General features: G+C 46.5%; 1 protein-coding gene across 1 annotated transcript; it reads left to right on the top strand.

Annotated features, from left to right (window-relative positions):
- Positions 1-10,772: 10,772 nt before the first annotated feature.
- On the top strand, positions 10,773-13,190 carry LOC138317052 (sex peptide receptor-like). The gene has a single exon (XM_069258675.1). The coding sequence runs from the start codon at positions 11,906-11,908 to the stop codon at positions 13,028-13,030; it is 1,125 nt and encodes a 374-aa protein (XP_069114776.1). The 5' UTR covers positions 10,773-11,905; the 3' UTR covers positions 13,031-13,190.
- The last annotated feature ends 1,299 nt before the right edge of the window (positions 13,191-14,489 follow it).

Genomic DNA, 14,489 nt, shown 5'->3' with positions numbered 1-14,489 from the left:
GGGGTCAGTGTAGGTGTTAGACCCAGGGTCACGTGTAGGTATAGGACCCAGGGTCACGTGTAGGTATAGACCCAGGGTCAGTGTAGGTGTAGACCCAGGGTCACGTGTAGGTTGAGACCCAGGGTCACATGTAGGTATAGTCCCAGGGTCACGTGTAGGTGTAGACCCAGGGTCACGTGTAGGTATAGACCCAGGGTCACGTGTAGGTATAGTCCTCAGGGTCACGTGTAGGTATAGTCCCAGTGTCACGTGTAGGTATAGTCCCAGGGTCACGTGTAGGTGTAGACCCAGGGTCACGTGTAGGTATAGACCCAGGGGTATAGTCACGTGTAGGTATAAACCCAGGGTCACGTGTAGGTAAAGTCCCAGGGTCACGTGTAGGTATAGACCCAGGGTCACGTGTAGGTATAGACCCAGGGTCACGTGTAGGTATAGACCCAGGGTCACGTGTAGGTATAGACCCAGGGTCACGTGTAGGTATAGACCCAGGGTCACGTGTAGGTATAGACCCAGGGTCACGTGTAGGTATAGACCCAGGGTCACGTGTAGGTATAGACCCAGGTCACGGGTCACGTGTGTAGGTATAGACCCAGGGTCACGTGTAGTGTAAACCCAGGGCCACGTGTAGGTGTAGACCCAGGGTCATGTGTAGGTTATAGTCTCAGGGTCACGTGTAGGTATAGACCCACGATCACGTGTAAGTATAGACCCAGGGTCACGTGTAGGTATAGTCCTTAGGGTTACGTGTAATTAAAGACCCAGTGTCACGTGTAGGTATAGACCCAGGGTCACGTGTAGGTATAGACCCAGGGTCACGTGTAGGTATAGACCCAGGGTCACGTGTAGGTATAGACCCAGGGTCACGTGTAGGTATAGACCCAGGGTCACGTGTAGGTATAGACCCAGGGTCACGTGTAGGTATAGACCCAGGGTCACGTGTAGGTATAGACCCAGGGTCACGTGTAGGTAAAGACCCAGGGTCACGTGTAGGTATAGACCCAGGGTCACGTGTAGGTATAGACCCAGGGTCACGTGTAGGTATAGACCCAGGGTCACGTGTAGGTATAGACCCAGGGTCACGTGTAGGTATAGACCCAGGGTCACGTGTAGGTGTAGACCCAGGGTCACGTGTAGGTATAGTCCCAGGGTCACGTGTAGGTATAGACCCAGGGTCACGTGTAGGTATAGTCCCAGGGTCACGTGTAGGTATAGACCCAGGGTCACGTGTAGGTATAGACCCAGGGTCACGTGTAGGTATAGACCCAGGGTCACGTGTAGGTATAGACCCAGGGTCACGTGTAGGTATAGACCCAGGGTCACGTGTAGGTATAGACCCAGGGTCACGTGTAGGTATAGACCCAGGGTCACGTGTAGGTATAGACCCAGGGTCACGTGTAGGTATAGACCCAGGGTCACGTGTAGGTATAGACCCAGGGTCACGTGTAGGTATAGACCCAGGGTCACGTGTAGGTATAGACCCAGGGTCACGTGTAGGTATAGACCCAGGGTCACGTGTAGGTATAGTCCCAGGGTCACGTGTAGGTATAGTCCCAGGGTCACGTGTAGGTATAGACCCAGGGTCACGTGTAGGTATGTTTTCAGGGTCACGTGAAGGTATAGTCCCAGTGTCACGTGTAGGTATAGTCCCAGGGTCACGTGTAGGTATAGACCCAGGGTCACGTGTAGGTATAGACCCAGGGTCACGTGTAGGTATAGACCCAGGGTCACGTGTAGGTATAGACCCAGGGTCACGTGTAGGTATAGACCCAGGGTCACGTGTAGGTATAGACCCAGGGTCACGTGTAGGTATAGACCCAGGGTCACGTGTAGGTATAGACCCAGGGTCACGTGTAGGTATAGACCCAGGGTCACGTGTAGGTATAGTCCCAGGGTCACGTGTAGGTATAGACCCAGGGTCACGTGTAGGTATAGACCCAGGGTCACGTGTAGGTATAGACCCAGGGTCAGGTATAGACCCAGGGGTCACGTGTGTAGGTATAGACCCAGGGTTCACGTGTAGGTATAGAGACCCAGGGTCACGTGTAGGTATAGACCCAGGGTCACGTGTAGGTATAGACCCAGGGTCACGTGTAGGTATAGACCCAGGGTCACGTGTAGGTATAGACCCAGGGTCACGTGTAGGTATAGACCCAGGGTCACGTGTAGGTATAGACCCAGGGTCACGTGTAGGTATAGTCCCAGGGTCACGTGTAGGTATAGACCCAGGGTCACGTGTAGGTATAGTACCCAGGGTCACGTGTAGGTATAGACCAAGGGTCACGTGTAGGTATAGTCCCAGGGTCACGTGTAGGTATAGTTGTAACCCCAGGGTCACGTGTAGGTATAGACCCAGGGTCACGTGTAGGTATAGACCCAGGGTCACGTGTAGGTATAGACCCAGGGTCACGTGTAGGTATAGACCCAGGGTCACGTGTAGGTATAGACCCAGGGTCACGTGTAGGTATAGACCCAGGGTCACGTGTAGGTATAGACCCAGGGTCACGTGTAGGTATAGACCCAGGGGTCACGTGTAGGTATAGACCCAGGGGTCACGTGTAGGTATAGACCCAGGGTCCACGTGTAGGTATAGACCCAGGGTCACGTGTAGGTTATAGACCCAGGGTCACGTGTAGGTATAGTAGACCCAGGGTCACGTGTAGGGTATAGACCCAGGGTCACGTGTAGGTATAGACCCAGGGTCACGTGTAGGTATAGTCCCAGGGTCACGTGTAGGTATAGACCCAGGGTCACGTGTAGGTATAGGCGTCCCAGGGTCACGTGTAGGTAGGTAGACCCAGGGTCACGTGTAGGTATAGACCCACGGGTCACGTGTAGGTATAGACCCAGGGTCACGTGTAGGTATAGTCCAGGGTCACGTGTAGGTATAGTCCCAGGGTCACGTGTGGTAGGTATAGACCCACGGTAGTCACGTGTAGTGTAGGTATAGTCCCAGGGTCACGTGTAGGTATAGTCCCAGGGTCACGTGTTAGGTATAGTACCAGGGGTCACGTGTAAGGTATAGACCCAGGGTCACGTGTAGGTTATAGACCCAGGGTCACGTGTAGGTATAGACCCAGGGTCACGTGTAGGTATAAGACCCAGGGTCACGTGTAGGTATAGACCCAGGGTCACGTGTATAGAGACCAGGGTCACGTGTAGGTATAGACCCAGGGTCACGTGTAGGTATAGACCCAGGGTCACGTGTAGGTATAGACCCAGGGTCACGTGTAGGTATAGACCCAGGGTCACGTGTAGTGGTATAGACCCAAGGTCACGTGTAGGTATAGACCCAGGGTCACGTGTAGGTATAGGTAGTCCCAGGGTCACGTGTAGGTATAGACCCAGGGTCACGTGTAGGTGTAGGTAGTAGACCCAAGGGTCACGTGTAGTATAGACCCAGGGTCACGTGTAGGTATAGACCCAGGGTCACGTGTAGGTAATAAGACCCAGGGTCACGTGTGGTAGGTATAGACCCACGGGTCACGTGTAGGTTATATAGACCCAGGGTCACGTGTAGGTATAGTCCCAGGGGTCACGTGTAGGTATAGACCCAGGGTCACGTGTAGGTATTTAGACCCAGGGTTACGTGTAGGTATAGACCCAGGGTCACGTGTAGGTATAAACCCAGGGTCACGTGTAGGTATAGACCCAGGGTCACGTGTAGGTATAGACCCAGGGTCACGTGTAGGTATAGACCCAGGGTCACGTGTAGGTATAGTCCCAGGGTCACGTGTAGGTATAGACCCAGGGTCACGTGTAGGTATAGACCCAGGGTCACGTGTAGGTATAGTCCCAGGGTCACGTGTAGGTATAGACCCCCAGGTCACGTGTAGGTATAGACCCAGGGGTCACGTGTAGGTATAGACCCAGGGTCACGTGTAGGTATAGTCCCAGGGTCACGTGTAGGTATAGACCCAGGGTCACGTGTAGGTATAGTCACAAGGGTCATGTGTAGGTATAGACCCAGGGTCACGTGTAGGTATAGACCCAGGGTCACGTGTAGGTATAGACCCAGGGTCGGTCACGTGTAGGTATAGACCCAGGGTCACGTGTAGGTATAGTCCCAGGGTCACGTGTAGGTATAGTCCCAGGGTCACGTGTAGGTGTAGACCCAGGGTCACGTGTAGGTATAGACCCAGGGTCACGTGTAGGTATAGACCCAAGGGTCACGTGTAGGTATAGACCCAGGGTCACGTGTAGGTATAGACCTATAGACCCAGGGTCACGTGTAGGTATAGACCCAGGGTCACGTGTAGGTATAGACCCAGGGTCACGTGTAGGTATAGACCCAGGGTCTCGTGTAGGTATAGACCCAGGGTCACGTGTAGGTATAGACCCAGGGTCACGTGTAGGTATAGACCCAGGGTCACGTGTAGGTATAGACCCAGGGTCACGTGTAGGTATAGACCAGGGTCACGTGTAGGTATAGACCCAAGGGTCACGTGTAGGTATAGAACCCAGGGTCACGTGTAGGTATAGGACCCAGGGTCACGTGTAGGTATAGTCCCAGGGTCACGTGTAGGTATAGACCCAGGGTCACGTGTAGGTATAGACCCAGGGTCACGTGTAGGTATAGTCCCAGGGTCACGTGTAGGTTATAGACCCAGGGTCACGTGTAGGTATATTTTCCCAGGGTCACGTGTAGGTTTAGTCCCAGTGTCACGTGAAGGTATAATCCCAGGGTCACGTGTAGGTGTAGACCCAGGGTCACGTGTAGGTATAGACCCAGGGTCACGTGTAGGTATAAACCCAGGGTCACGTGTAGGTATAGACCCAGGGTCACGTGTAGGTATAGTCCCAGGGTCACGTGTAGGTATAGTCCCAGGGTCACGTGTAGGTATAGACCCAGGGTCACGTGTAGGTATAGACCCAGGGTCACGTGTAGGTATAGACCCAGGGTCACGTGTAGGTATAGTCCCAGGGTCACGTGTAGGTATAGACCCAGGGTCACGTGTAGGTATAGACCCAGGGTCACGTGTAGGTGTAGACCCAGGGTCACGTGTAGCTATATTCCAAGGGTCACGTGTAAGTATAGACCCAGGGTCACGTGTAGGTATATACCCAGGGTCACGTGTAGGTATAGACCCAGGGGTCACGTGTAGGTATAGAGTCCCAGGGTCACGTGTAGGTATAGTCCCAGGGTCACGTGTAGGTATAGTCCAGGGTCACGTGTAGGTGTAGACCCAGGGTCACGTGTAGGTATAGACCCAGGGTCACGTGTTAGGTATAGACCCAGGGTCACGTGTAGGTATAGACCCAGGGTCACGTGTAAGGTATAGACCCAGGTCACGTGTAGGTATAGTCCCAGGGTCACGTGTAGGTATAGAACCCAGGGTCACGTGTAGGTATAGTCCAGGGTCACGTGTAGGTATAGACCCAGGGTCACGTGTAGGTATAGACCCAGGGTCACGTGTAGGTATAGACCCAGGGTCACGTGTAGGTATAGACCCAGGGTCACGTGTAGGTATAGACCCAGGGTCACGTGTAGGTATAGACCCAGGGTCACGTGTAGGTATAGACCCAGGGTCACGTGTAGGTATAGACCCAGGGTCACGTGTAGGTTGAGACCCAGGGTCACATGTAGTTATAGTCCAAGGGTCATGTGTAGGTGTAGACCCAGGGTCACGTGTAGGTATAGACCCACGGGTCACGTGTAGGTATAGACCCAGGGGTCACGTGTAGATAGGTAGACCCAGGGTCACGTTTTAGGTATAGACTCGGGGTCACGTGTAGGTGTAGACCCAGGGTCACGTGTAGGTTGAGACCCAGGGTCACATGTAGTTATAGTCCAAGGGTCATGTGTAGGTATAGACCCAGGGTCACGTGTAGGTATAAACCCAGGGTCATGTGTAGGTATAGACCCAGGGTCACGTGTAGGTATAGACCCACGGTCACGTGTAGGTATAGACCCAGGGTCACGTGTAGGTATAGACCCAGGGTCACGTGTAGGTATAGACTCAGGGTTCACGTGTAGGGCATAGACCCAGGGTCACGTGTAGGTATAGTGTCATAAAGGTTCACGTGTAGGTATAGACTCAGGGTCACGTGTAGGTATATACCAAGGATCACGTGTAGGTATAGACCCAACGGTCACGTGTAGGTGTAGACCCAGGGTCACGTATAGGTATAGACCCAGGGTCACGTGTAGGTATAGTCCCAGGGTCACGTGTAGGTATAGACCCAGGGTCACGTGTAGGTGTAGACCCAGGGTCACGTGTAGGTATAGACCCAGGGTCACGTGTAGGTATAGTCCCAGGGTCACGTGTAGGTATAGTCCCAGGGTCACGTGTAGGTATAGACCCAGGGTCACGTGTAGGTATAGTCCAAGGGTCACGTGTAGGTATAGACCCAGGGTCACGTGTAGGTATAGACCCAGGGTCACGTGTAGGTATAGTCCCAGGGTCACGTGTAGGTATAGTCCCAGGGTCACGTGTAGGTATAGACCCAGGGTCACGTGTAGGTGTAGACCCAGGGTCACGTGTAGGTATAGACCCAGGGTCACGTGTAGGTATAAGACCCAGGGTCACATGTAGGTATAGACCCAGGGTCACGTGTAGGTATAGTCCACAGGTCACGTGTAGGTGTAGAGACCAGGGGTCACGTGTAGGTATAGACCCAGGGTCACGTGTAGGTATAGTTCCCAGGGTTCACGTGTAGGTGATAGACCCAGGGTCACGTGTAGGTATAGACCCAGGGTCACGTGTAGGTATAGACCCAGGGTCACGTGTAGGTATAGTCCCAGGGTCACGTGTAGGTATAGACCCAGGGTCACGTGTAGGTATAGACCCAGGGTCACGTGTAGGTATAGACCCAGGGTCACGTGTAGGTATAGACCCAGGGTCACGTGTAGGTATAGACCCAGGGTCACGTGTAGGTATAGTCCCAGGGTCACGTGTAGGTATAGTCCCAGGGTCACGTGTAGGTGAAGACCCAGGGTCACGTGTAGGTGTAGACCCAGGGTCACGTGTAGGTATAGACCCAGGGTCACGTGTAGGTGTATAGACCCAGGGTCACGTGTAGGTATAGACCCAGGGTCACGTGTAGGTATAGTCCCAGGGTCACGTGTAGGTATAGACCCAGGGTCACGTGTAGGTATAGACCCAGGGTCACGTGTAGGTATAGACCCAGGGTCACGTGTAGGTAAAGACCCAGGGTCACGTGTAGGTATAGACCCAGGGTCACGTGTAGGTATAGACCCAGGGTCACGTGTAGGTATAGACCCAGGGTCACGTGTAGGTATAGACCCAGGGTCACGTGTAGGTATAGACCCAGGGTCACACGTGTAGGTATAGACCCAGGGTCACGTGTAGGTATAGACCCAGGGTCACGTGTAGGTATAGACCCAGGGTCACGTGTAGGTATAGACCCAGGGTCACGTGTAGGTATAGACCCAGGGTCACGTGTAGGTATAGACCCAGGGTCACGTGTAGGTATAGACCCAGGGTCACGTGTAGGTATAGACCCAGGGTCACGTGTAGGTATAGACCCAGGGTCACGTGTAGGTGTAGACCCAGGGTCACGTGTAGGTATAGACCCAGGGTCACGTGTAGGTATAGACCCAGGGTCACGTGTAGGTATAGACCCAGGGTCACGTGTAGGTATAGTTTTACAGGGTCACGTGTAGGTATAGACCCAGGGTCACGTGTAGGTATAGACCCAGGGTCACGTGTAGGTATAGACCCAGGGTCACGTGTAGGTATAGACCCAGGGTCACGTGTAGGTATAGACCCAGGGTCACGTGTAGGTATAGACCCAGGGTCACGTGTAGGTGTAGACCCAGGGTCACGTGTAGGTATAGACCCAGGGTCACGTGTAGGTATAGACCCAGGGTCACGTGTAGGTGTAGACCCAGGGTCACGTGTAGGTATAGACCCAGGGTCACGTGTAGGTATAGACCCAGGGTCACGTGTAGGTATAGACCCAGGGTCACGTGTAGGTATAGACCCAGGGTCACGTGTAGGTATAGACCCAGGGTCACGTGTAGGTATAGACCCAGGGTCACGTGTAGGTATAGACCCAGGGTCACGTGTAGGTATAGACCCAGGGTCACGTGTAGGTATAGACCCAGGGTCACGTGTAGGTATAGACCCAGGGTCACGTGTAGGTGTAGACCCAGGGTCACGTGTAGGTGTAGACCCAGGGTCACGTGTAGGTATAGACCCAGGGTCACGTGTAGGTGTAGACCCAGGGTCACGTGTAGGTATAGACCCAGGGTCACGTGTAGGTATAGACCCAGGGTCACGTGTAGGTATAGACCCTAGGGTCACGTGTAGGTAGACCCAGGGTAGTAGGTTAGACCCAGGGTCACGTGTAGGTATAGACCCAGGGTCACGTGTAGGTATAGTAGACCCAGGGTCACGTGTAGGTGTAGACCCAGGGTCACGTGTAGGTGTAGACCCAGGGTCACGTGTAGGTGTAGACCCAGGGTCACGCCAGGGTCACGTAGGTGTAGACCCAGGGTCACGTGTAGGTGTAGACCCAGGGTCACGTGTAGGCATAGACCCTGGGTCACGTATACACTAACATGCTCCTTTGTTATTGGGTCCGTCTACACCATACTTACATGTTTGTGAACAAGGATATCATACTTCTGTTGGCCATCCTGAAACGAGAACAGAGCAATGGACTGGTCACTCGATGTTTGTTGGGAAAATACTGGCCATCATCCCAGCAGAACACATCAGATTAAGTAACAATATGTATCGGCTTAAACTTAATTGTGACTTATATATCCTATTATATTGGACACTCTGTAGTTCAATACGGCCGTAGTTACAGTAATCCAAATTGCCTTCACAAGTCTTACAACATGTCCAAGCATATCATTTACCATGAATCAAATGGTGTCATAGCTGTAATTAGCGTCATTCCTTTATAAAGGGCAAATGGATCATGGAACATACATTGTAAATGAAAACAATAAAGTCTCCTACCAAATTCTGTATTATTAAATTACATTTGTATCTGTGAAGTTTTACAACTAACCTTTACATCTTCTTAATTGACTTGATTATAATTAGGTATTGCAGTTGATTTAATGGAATAAACGATTAGAAATAAAGCCACGAAAAAAAGTCTGGTTTTAATATTGACTGAAAAGATCATATATGCTTATATTTACTTGGAAGATAATATTACGCATTGTAGGATGATGTTGTTTGATTGCGAGAATAGTCATAAAATAATAAAATCATCAAGTATTTTGCGGCGTCATCAAGTGTATACAGTAAATTGTTTCTGTTAACGTCTTGATTTTGATAATTCTAAATGGTTATTCTTTAAAAAATCCCAACACTATCCAGAAGCAATATACCACAATGAACTGCTCAGGAATCGTCAGTGATACTAAAGGTCATAAGAACTGACAATAGGGGGGATCGAAATCCATTATACATCAAACTTTATAATGACTGGATAAACTGGTGAAAAAGATCTGATACTTTAAGAAACGACTATGCGTGGTTTGTGCCATTTTTACCCCCAGATATGTCAATTTGAAACCTGATTAGTGCTTATTTGATTGTTGAATTTCAAATATTAAGTACCTCCCTGGATACAATTGGTATGATAGCTATGTATCATTGAAGCTGCAGTTGATATGTGACCATGCATAAATTTGCAATTAAATGTGAATTCAATGTTCCATTTAGAGCGCATTCATGTTATAAATCTTAAGTGTCTACATATTATCAGCAAAAATTAATTTTGTTCAAGTTGCGCTCTATTTTTTCTTAGACAAAAATCTGTAAAAAACTAATTCGCAAAAACCATACTTTTTCAAATTCGTTTTATTTCTGCATTATTTGGGTGGTTACCATGTCATCAAAAACGGCAAAATCATAACACCTCCATCATAATTGAATGATGAGTGTAATAAATATTTTAAATACAACATCATAATTTCTTAACGTCAATTTGAGGGTAAAAAAAGGCAGAAACTATATAATCCTTTAAGAAATCATTAAAAAAAATCTGAAGGATTCATTAATACACAAATGTTTATTAGAAATACTAAAGTCATTAATTTGTTTCATTTGCTGCTGATGATCTCCGTTGATATCGTTATCGTCACGCTTACGGTATTGTGAATAAAAAACCAGGTAATGTCTTCAGTTTAGCTGGCAGTCGCCAAAAGTAAGAAAACACAACCAAACGTAGTGTAAAAGGGTAAAACTTCTTGTCATATTTTCTGTGTCATATTGTTGTTCTGTCATGTTTTACACTTTCGTCCTAAAACAACTTTTATTTCCATTTCTAGTGATGCCCTTATATTTTATCTGTAAGGTAGATATCACAGAAAATGACTTGAATATTTTGGCTATATATCAATAAAGTTTCCGATTTTTATAACGTATATCTTTAGTAACAAAGATAGTGCTTGTTTTTATATCCATTTCAATAAAATTAGATATACACGTATTTAAAACACTTTTCCATTCTAAATAGGATGATTCTTGAACCCATTCTATTTGTGACCAGAAACCAGGAAAGTAAATGTAATCCATTTTTATAGGTGTAAACAATGGATTTTGACAAAACAAGTTAAAACTATCGCTCATTTGCTTATTTCTGTACGTGTATATGTTTAAGGTGTGGTACCACTGGAGACAGCCTTATCGGTACCCTGACATTGACAAACATCACATATGTAACCGTGACCAGGGTGTGTGTATTGTTTTCCATTGTTCCTTGAAGCACGTGCATTGTGTATTAACATACATGTGCACGTCATTGTTCCGTGTATGTTTCATGTTAATATCATGGTGTGCAATGTTACCAGGAGATAAATCCGTCTGATAACGGGAGGGTTCGTGGGGGAGAGGAGTTGGACGGGGAAGGTCAAGAGAGGGAAACAGTGATTGATTATGAGATTACCAATTATCTATGATAGAAGCGATTCGGTAGGGATTCCATTCTTCACGGCAGTACTGACAAGGAAATTTCCGGCATGCGTTTCGATTGTCAGGTCGACTATTCTACAATTACAGTCTGGAATAACACATCGTGTATTAGAAGCATCACCGTGTTTATTTAAAATTGGACATTCCAAAGCAAATCTACAGCATTTTCGAACTCTTTATGTAAATATCGATATTTCTAAAATAGTGACACTTGTATAGTGACTCGTTTTATGTACAACCAAGCGGCGGTGCCAAAGGCCTACATTTGGTGAGATAAACGTTAACATTTCCGAACAAATATGAACTGTCCGGAACAACTGTGATCAATGCTTCCATATGATCTTTGTTGCGATGCTGTGTTTAATTGGGCAAAATGAGTCGTTACCCCTCCAGTAAGGGTCTGCGAGTGTTTCTCTTTCAGTTTTGGTGATGGATTGTTGCCATAGTAACCAAATGATTGAAGCCGCAGTTTCTGATCATCTACGTCTGTTAGTTTGCTATATAATACTGAATTACATGAAGTGATTTCAGCTAACACATCTTTATCCAAGTCGCCCCGTAAGATTGATGATATCGGAGATAAGTAGACAGGGAAATCGTCAGTGGTGAACAGCTTTTTTGAGGTGTTAATATCCGGACAGATCAACATTGTCTCTATGTGCGCAACAGGTACTCGTCTATTTCACAAATTGAATTTGTTATGCTGAAATGTGTGTTGCTTTGTTAAACCAAACGTATGGTTGTGGTGCTACATCTCTACCATAACAGAACCAGGATATAACTCGGACATGCATTTAGTGTACTTTTCTTGGATGATGTCCATATTATCTGGTCTTTGTACTATTATACACAAGTCCTAGACAACTAATCCCGACGATAATGACATATTACATTATATAGGCATGTGATGTGACTCTCGTCTCTAGATTTCCCTCCCAATTTCCGACAGCGACGTCCGATATAGTTACGCCTGTCAACAGTTAATTTCTACAATATAAATCGTCATGTACACCAACTGGACAAACGTGACGTATTTGGAAAATTCCCTGAACTGTCTGCCGATATTGTATCCATACTGGTTTCCTATGTACGGCGTACTCTGTCCTCTGCTTGCCTGTACAACTTTATGTACAAATATTCTCGTCATCATGGTGTTCACCATGAACCGGATGCGATCCCCGACAACAATCCTTCTCACCGCTCTCGCCGTCAGCGATATTTTGGCGGCCCTTGCCATCACGCCTTTGTATATATACTTTTATAGCATTGGAGAAGTGTTAAACTACCAAGAAGGATTACCATACCCGCTATGCATATATCATAGTATGGCGTACAAAATTACTGCCGTTTTCCACGCGGTGTCAATATGGCTGACTGTCGTTCTCGGAATCCAGAGATACATTGTTGTCGCCTTTCCAATTCCCGGTAGACGACTATGTTCCCAGAGAAATTCCATTTTTGTGAGTATACTGGTTTATATTCTAGTATTTGGAGTATACTCTTTGTGGTTTCTGGAAGACCGATTTGAGGAGAGGACCAGAATCGACGCAAATGGTTTTGCAGTCCCGTACTGTTTATGCTACCAAGATGAAGTCATCGTTTTTGATGATTATGGAATGGAAAAAATAATGAAATTTATTCGCTTAATATTTGGTCAGTTTTGTCCATGTGTGATATTGGTCTGCGCCACCATAGCGCTGGTTCAGAAACTCATTGTTGAATCACACCGCATATTGGATTTACATAGAGAGGAGGACAACGAAGGGGAGAGAACTGACTTCCGGTTGATTCGTAGAACGACAGTAATGGTGATTCTTATAGTGATTTCATTTTGTATGGTAGAGATTCCTATAAGTTTGGTGTTTCTTATAGACGTGTGTGACATTTCTATCATCAAACTCGACGCGAAGCTGGAGATAGCTGTGATGTCAAACTTCTGCGTGTTTATGACCTATCAAGTGAATTTCTGGATCTACGTTTGTCTCAGTAGACACTTTAGAAATAACCTAAAGAGGCTTTTTAGAATTGGAAAAAGTAAGTCCAACCAGAATGGTTTTCCTTCTTTAAATTATAAATCTTACTATTCACCCCGTATCCCACATAACAGAAGAATATCGACTTTTCATTAACGGCACAGGACAAATGCTTCCCGTAATCTTTGACTATTGTATTCCCATTTAATGTTAATCTGTTCATGCGGTTATATAACCAAATGGTTTTTTTTTGTATTTCTTAGAACATTTGTTTAATTTGATAACTGACGATATCAATAAAGTAGATTTATATGAACTGTACAGATTCCTGTTGTACGAGCAAGAATTCTTTCTATATCAATACTCACACGATTTTTTAAAATATTTATCGAGTATTTTCATATGGTTGTGAACTAGATCAAAAAGAAAAATGATACATTAGCAAACATTCATTGACACGATACCAACTGTAAAATGTAAAGAAAACAAGTCTTAATGCCATATGAAGCAATTTATTTTGAACGCGTTCACATGTACTAAAACAACCGATATTGAAAAACTACATCACATTTAATTCACACTGTTTATTATCATCGATCGGATACCAAGTTATGGGACATTTAAAAAAAAAATAGCAGCTCTGATGGTAATTTTAATTGCTGCGAAGTTACTGCTAAATTACTTTTGTCTTTAACCCAAAGTCAATAAATTATCCACGGCTAACTCCTCGTGGGAATCACACTCGCTCGGGAACGTTTTCAAATCACGTGGAGAGTGTAAGGTGATGACGCAATCTGGTTAGCGCGTGCCCTGATCGCCTGTTGAGTGATTGCGTGCTAGGGATCTGGAAAATATGATATATAACACAATTTATAAAAATGGAAAGAAACAGCGTATTCTGTTAAACCATCCCGCAGGTATAATTACTGTGTAAATTGAAGGTTGTGTTGATCTTCGAAAATATGGCACAAAAATAATTATACTATTTAAAATTGTCAATGAGATATATTGGGTGCTTTGATTCATGGGTGAAAATCTGAGGGGGATGACGGGAAAGTATCGCGAGCACCATTATATCTAATATTTCGTCATAGATTTACGACATCTGTATCAATGTTTTTATCAAAGTCACAGTAATTACTCCTTATTGACACTATTCGCACTGCTTGACTCCGATCAAGTACAGAAGATGTCTTATTATATGATAACGGTGTCCACTTCAGTCCACAAAGAAGTCTTCTTTTCTAACAGTTAGAGAAATATATTTGTTTCAACCGGTATGTTCGTCTTTATTTTGGTTCGTTCTGAGAAAATGGGGGAAATAGGCCATGGGCTAGGAGGGTCCCACATGCACCCCCCCCCCCCCCCCCCAACCTCCGAACCAATATTTTTCTGAACCCTTGTGACCCACTGATCACAAATCCAAATGTTAACATTGCATAAGTTGGGATGAACTTCCGGTTATGACGTCATCAAGATGGCTGCCATCTCGAATTTCACTAAAAATTGAAAAATAGTCATAACATTAACATTTTTCAACCGAAGTAGACAAATGAGGTATCGAAATGACCACAATAGAACAACAAATACATATCAGGACCAAAAAATCCAATAT

The sequence above is a fragment of the Argopecten irradians genome, chromosome 2 (assembly GCF_041381155.1).
Source record: "Argopecten irradians isolate NY chromosome 2, Ai_NY, whole genome shotgun sequence".
NCBI classification, from domain to species: Eukaryota; Metazoa; Mollusca; class Bivalvia; order Pectinida; family Pectinidae; genus Argopecten; species Argopecten irradians.
This window is presented reverse-complemented; position numbering and strand designations above follow the sequence as displayed.

Coding starts and splice junctions, on each gene's coding strand:
- LOC138317052 (XM_069258675.1), top strand. CDS start 11,906: ATGTACACCAACTGGACAAACGTGACGTATTTGGAAAATTCCCTGAAC.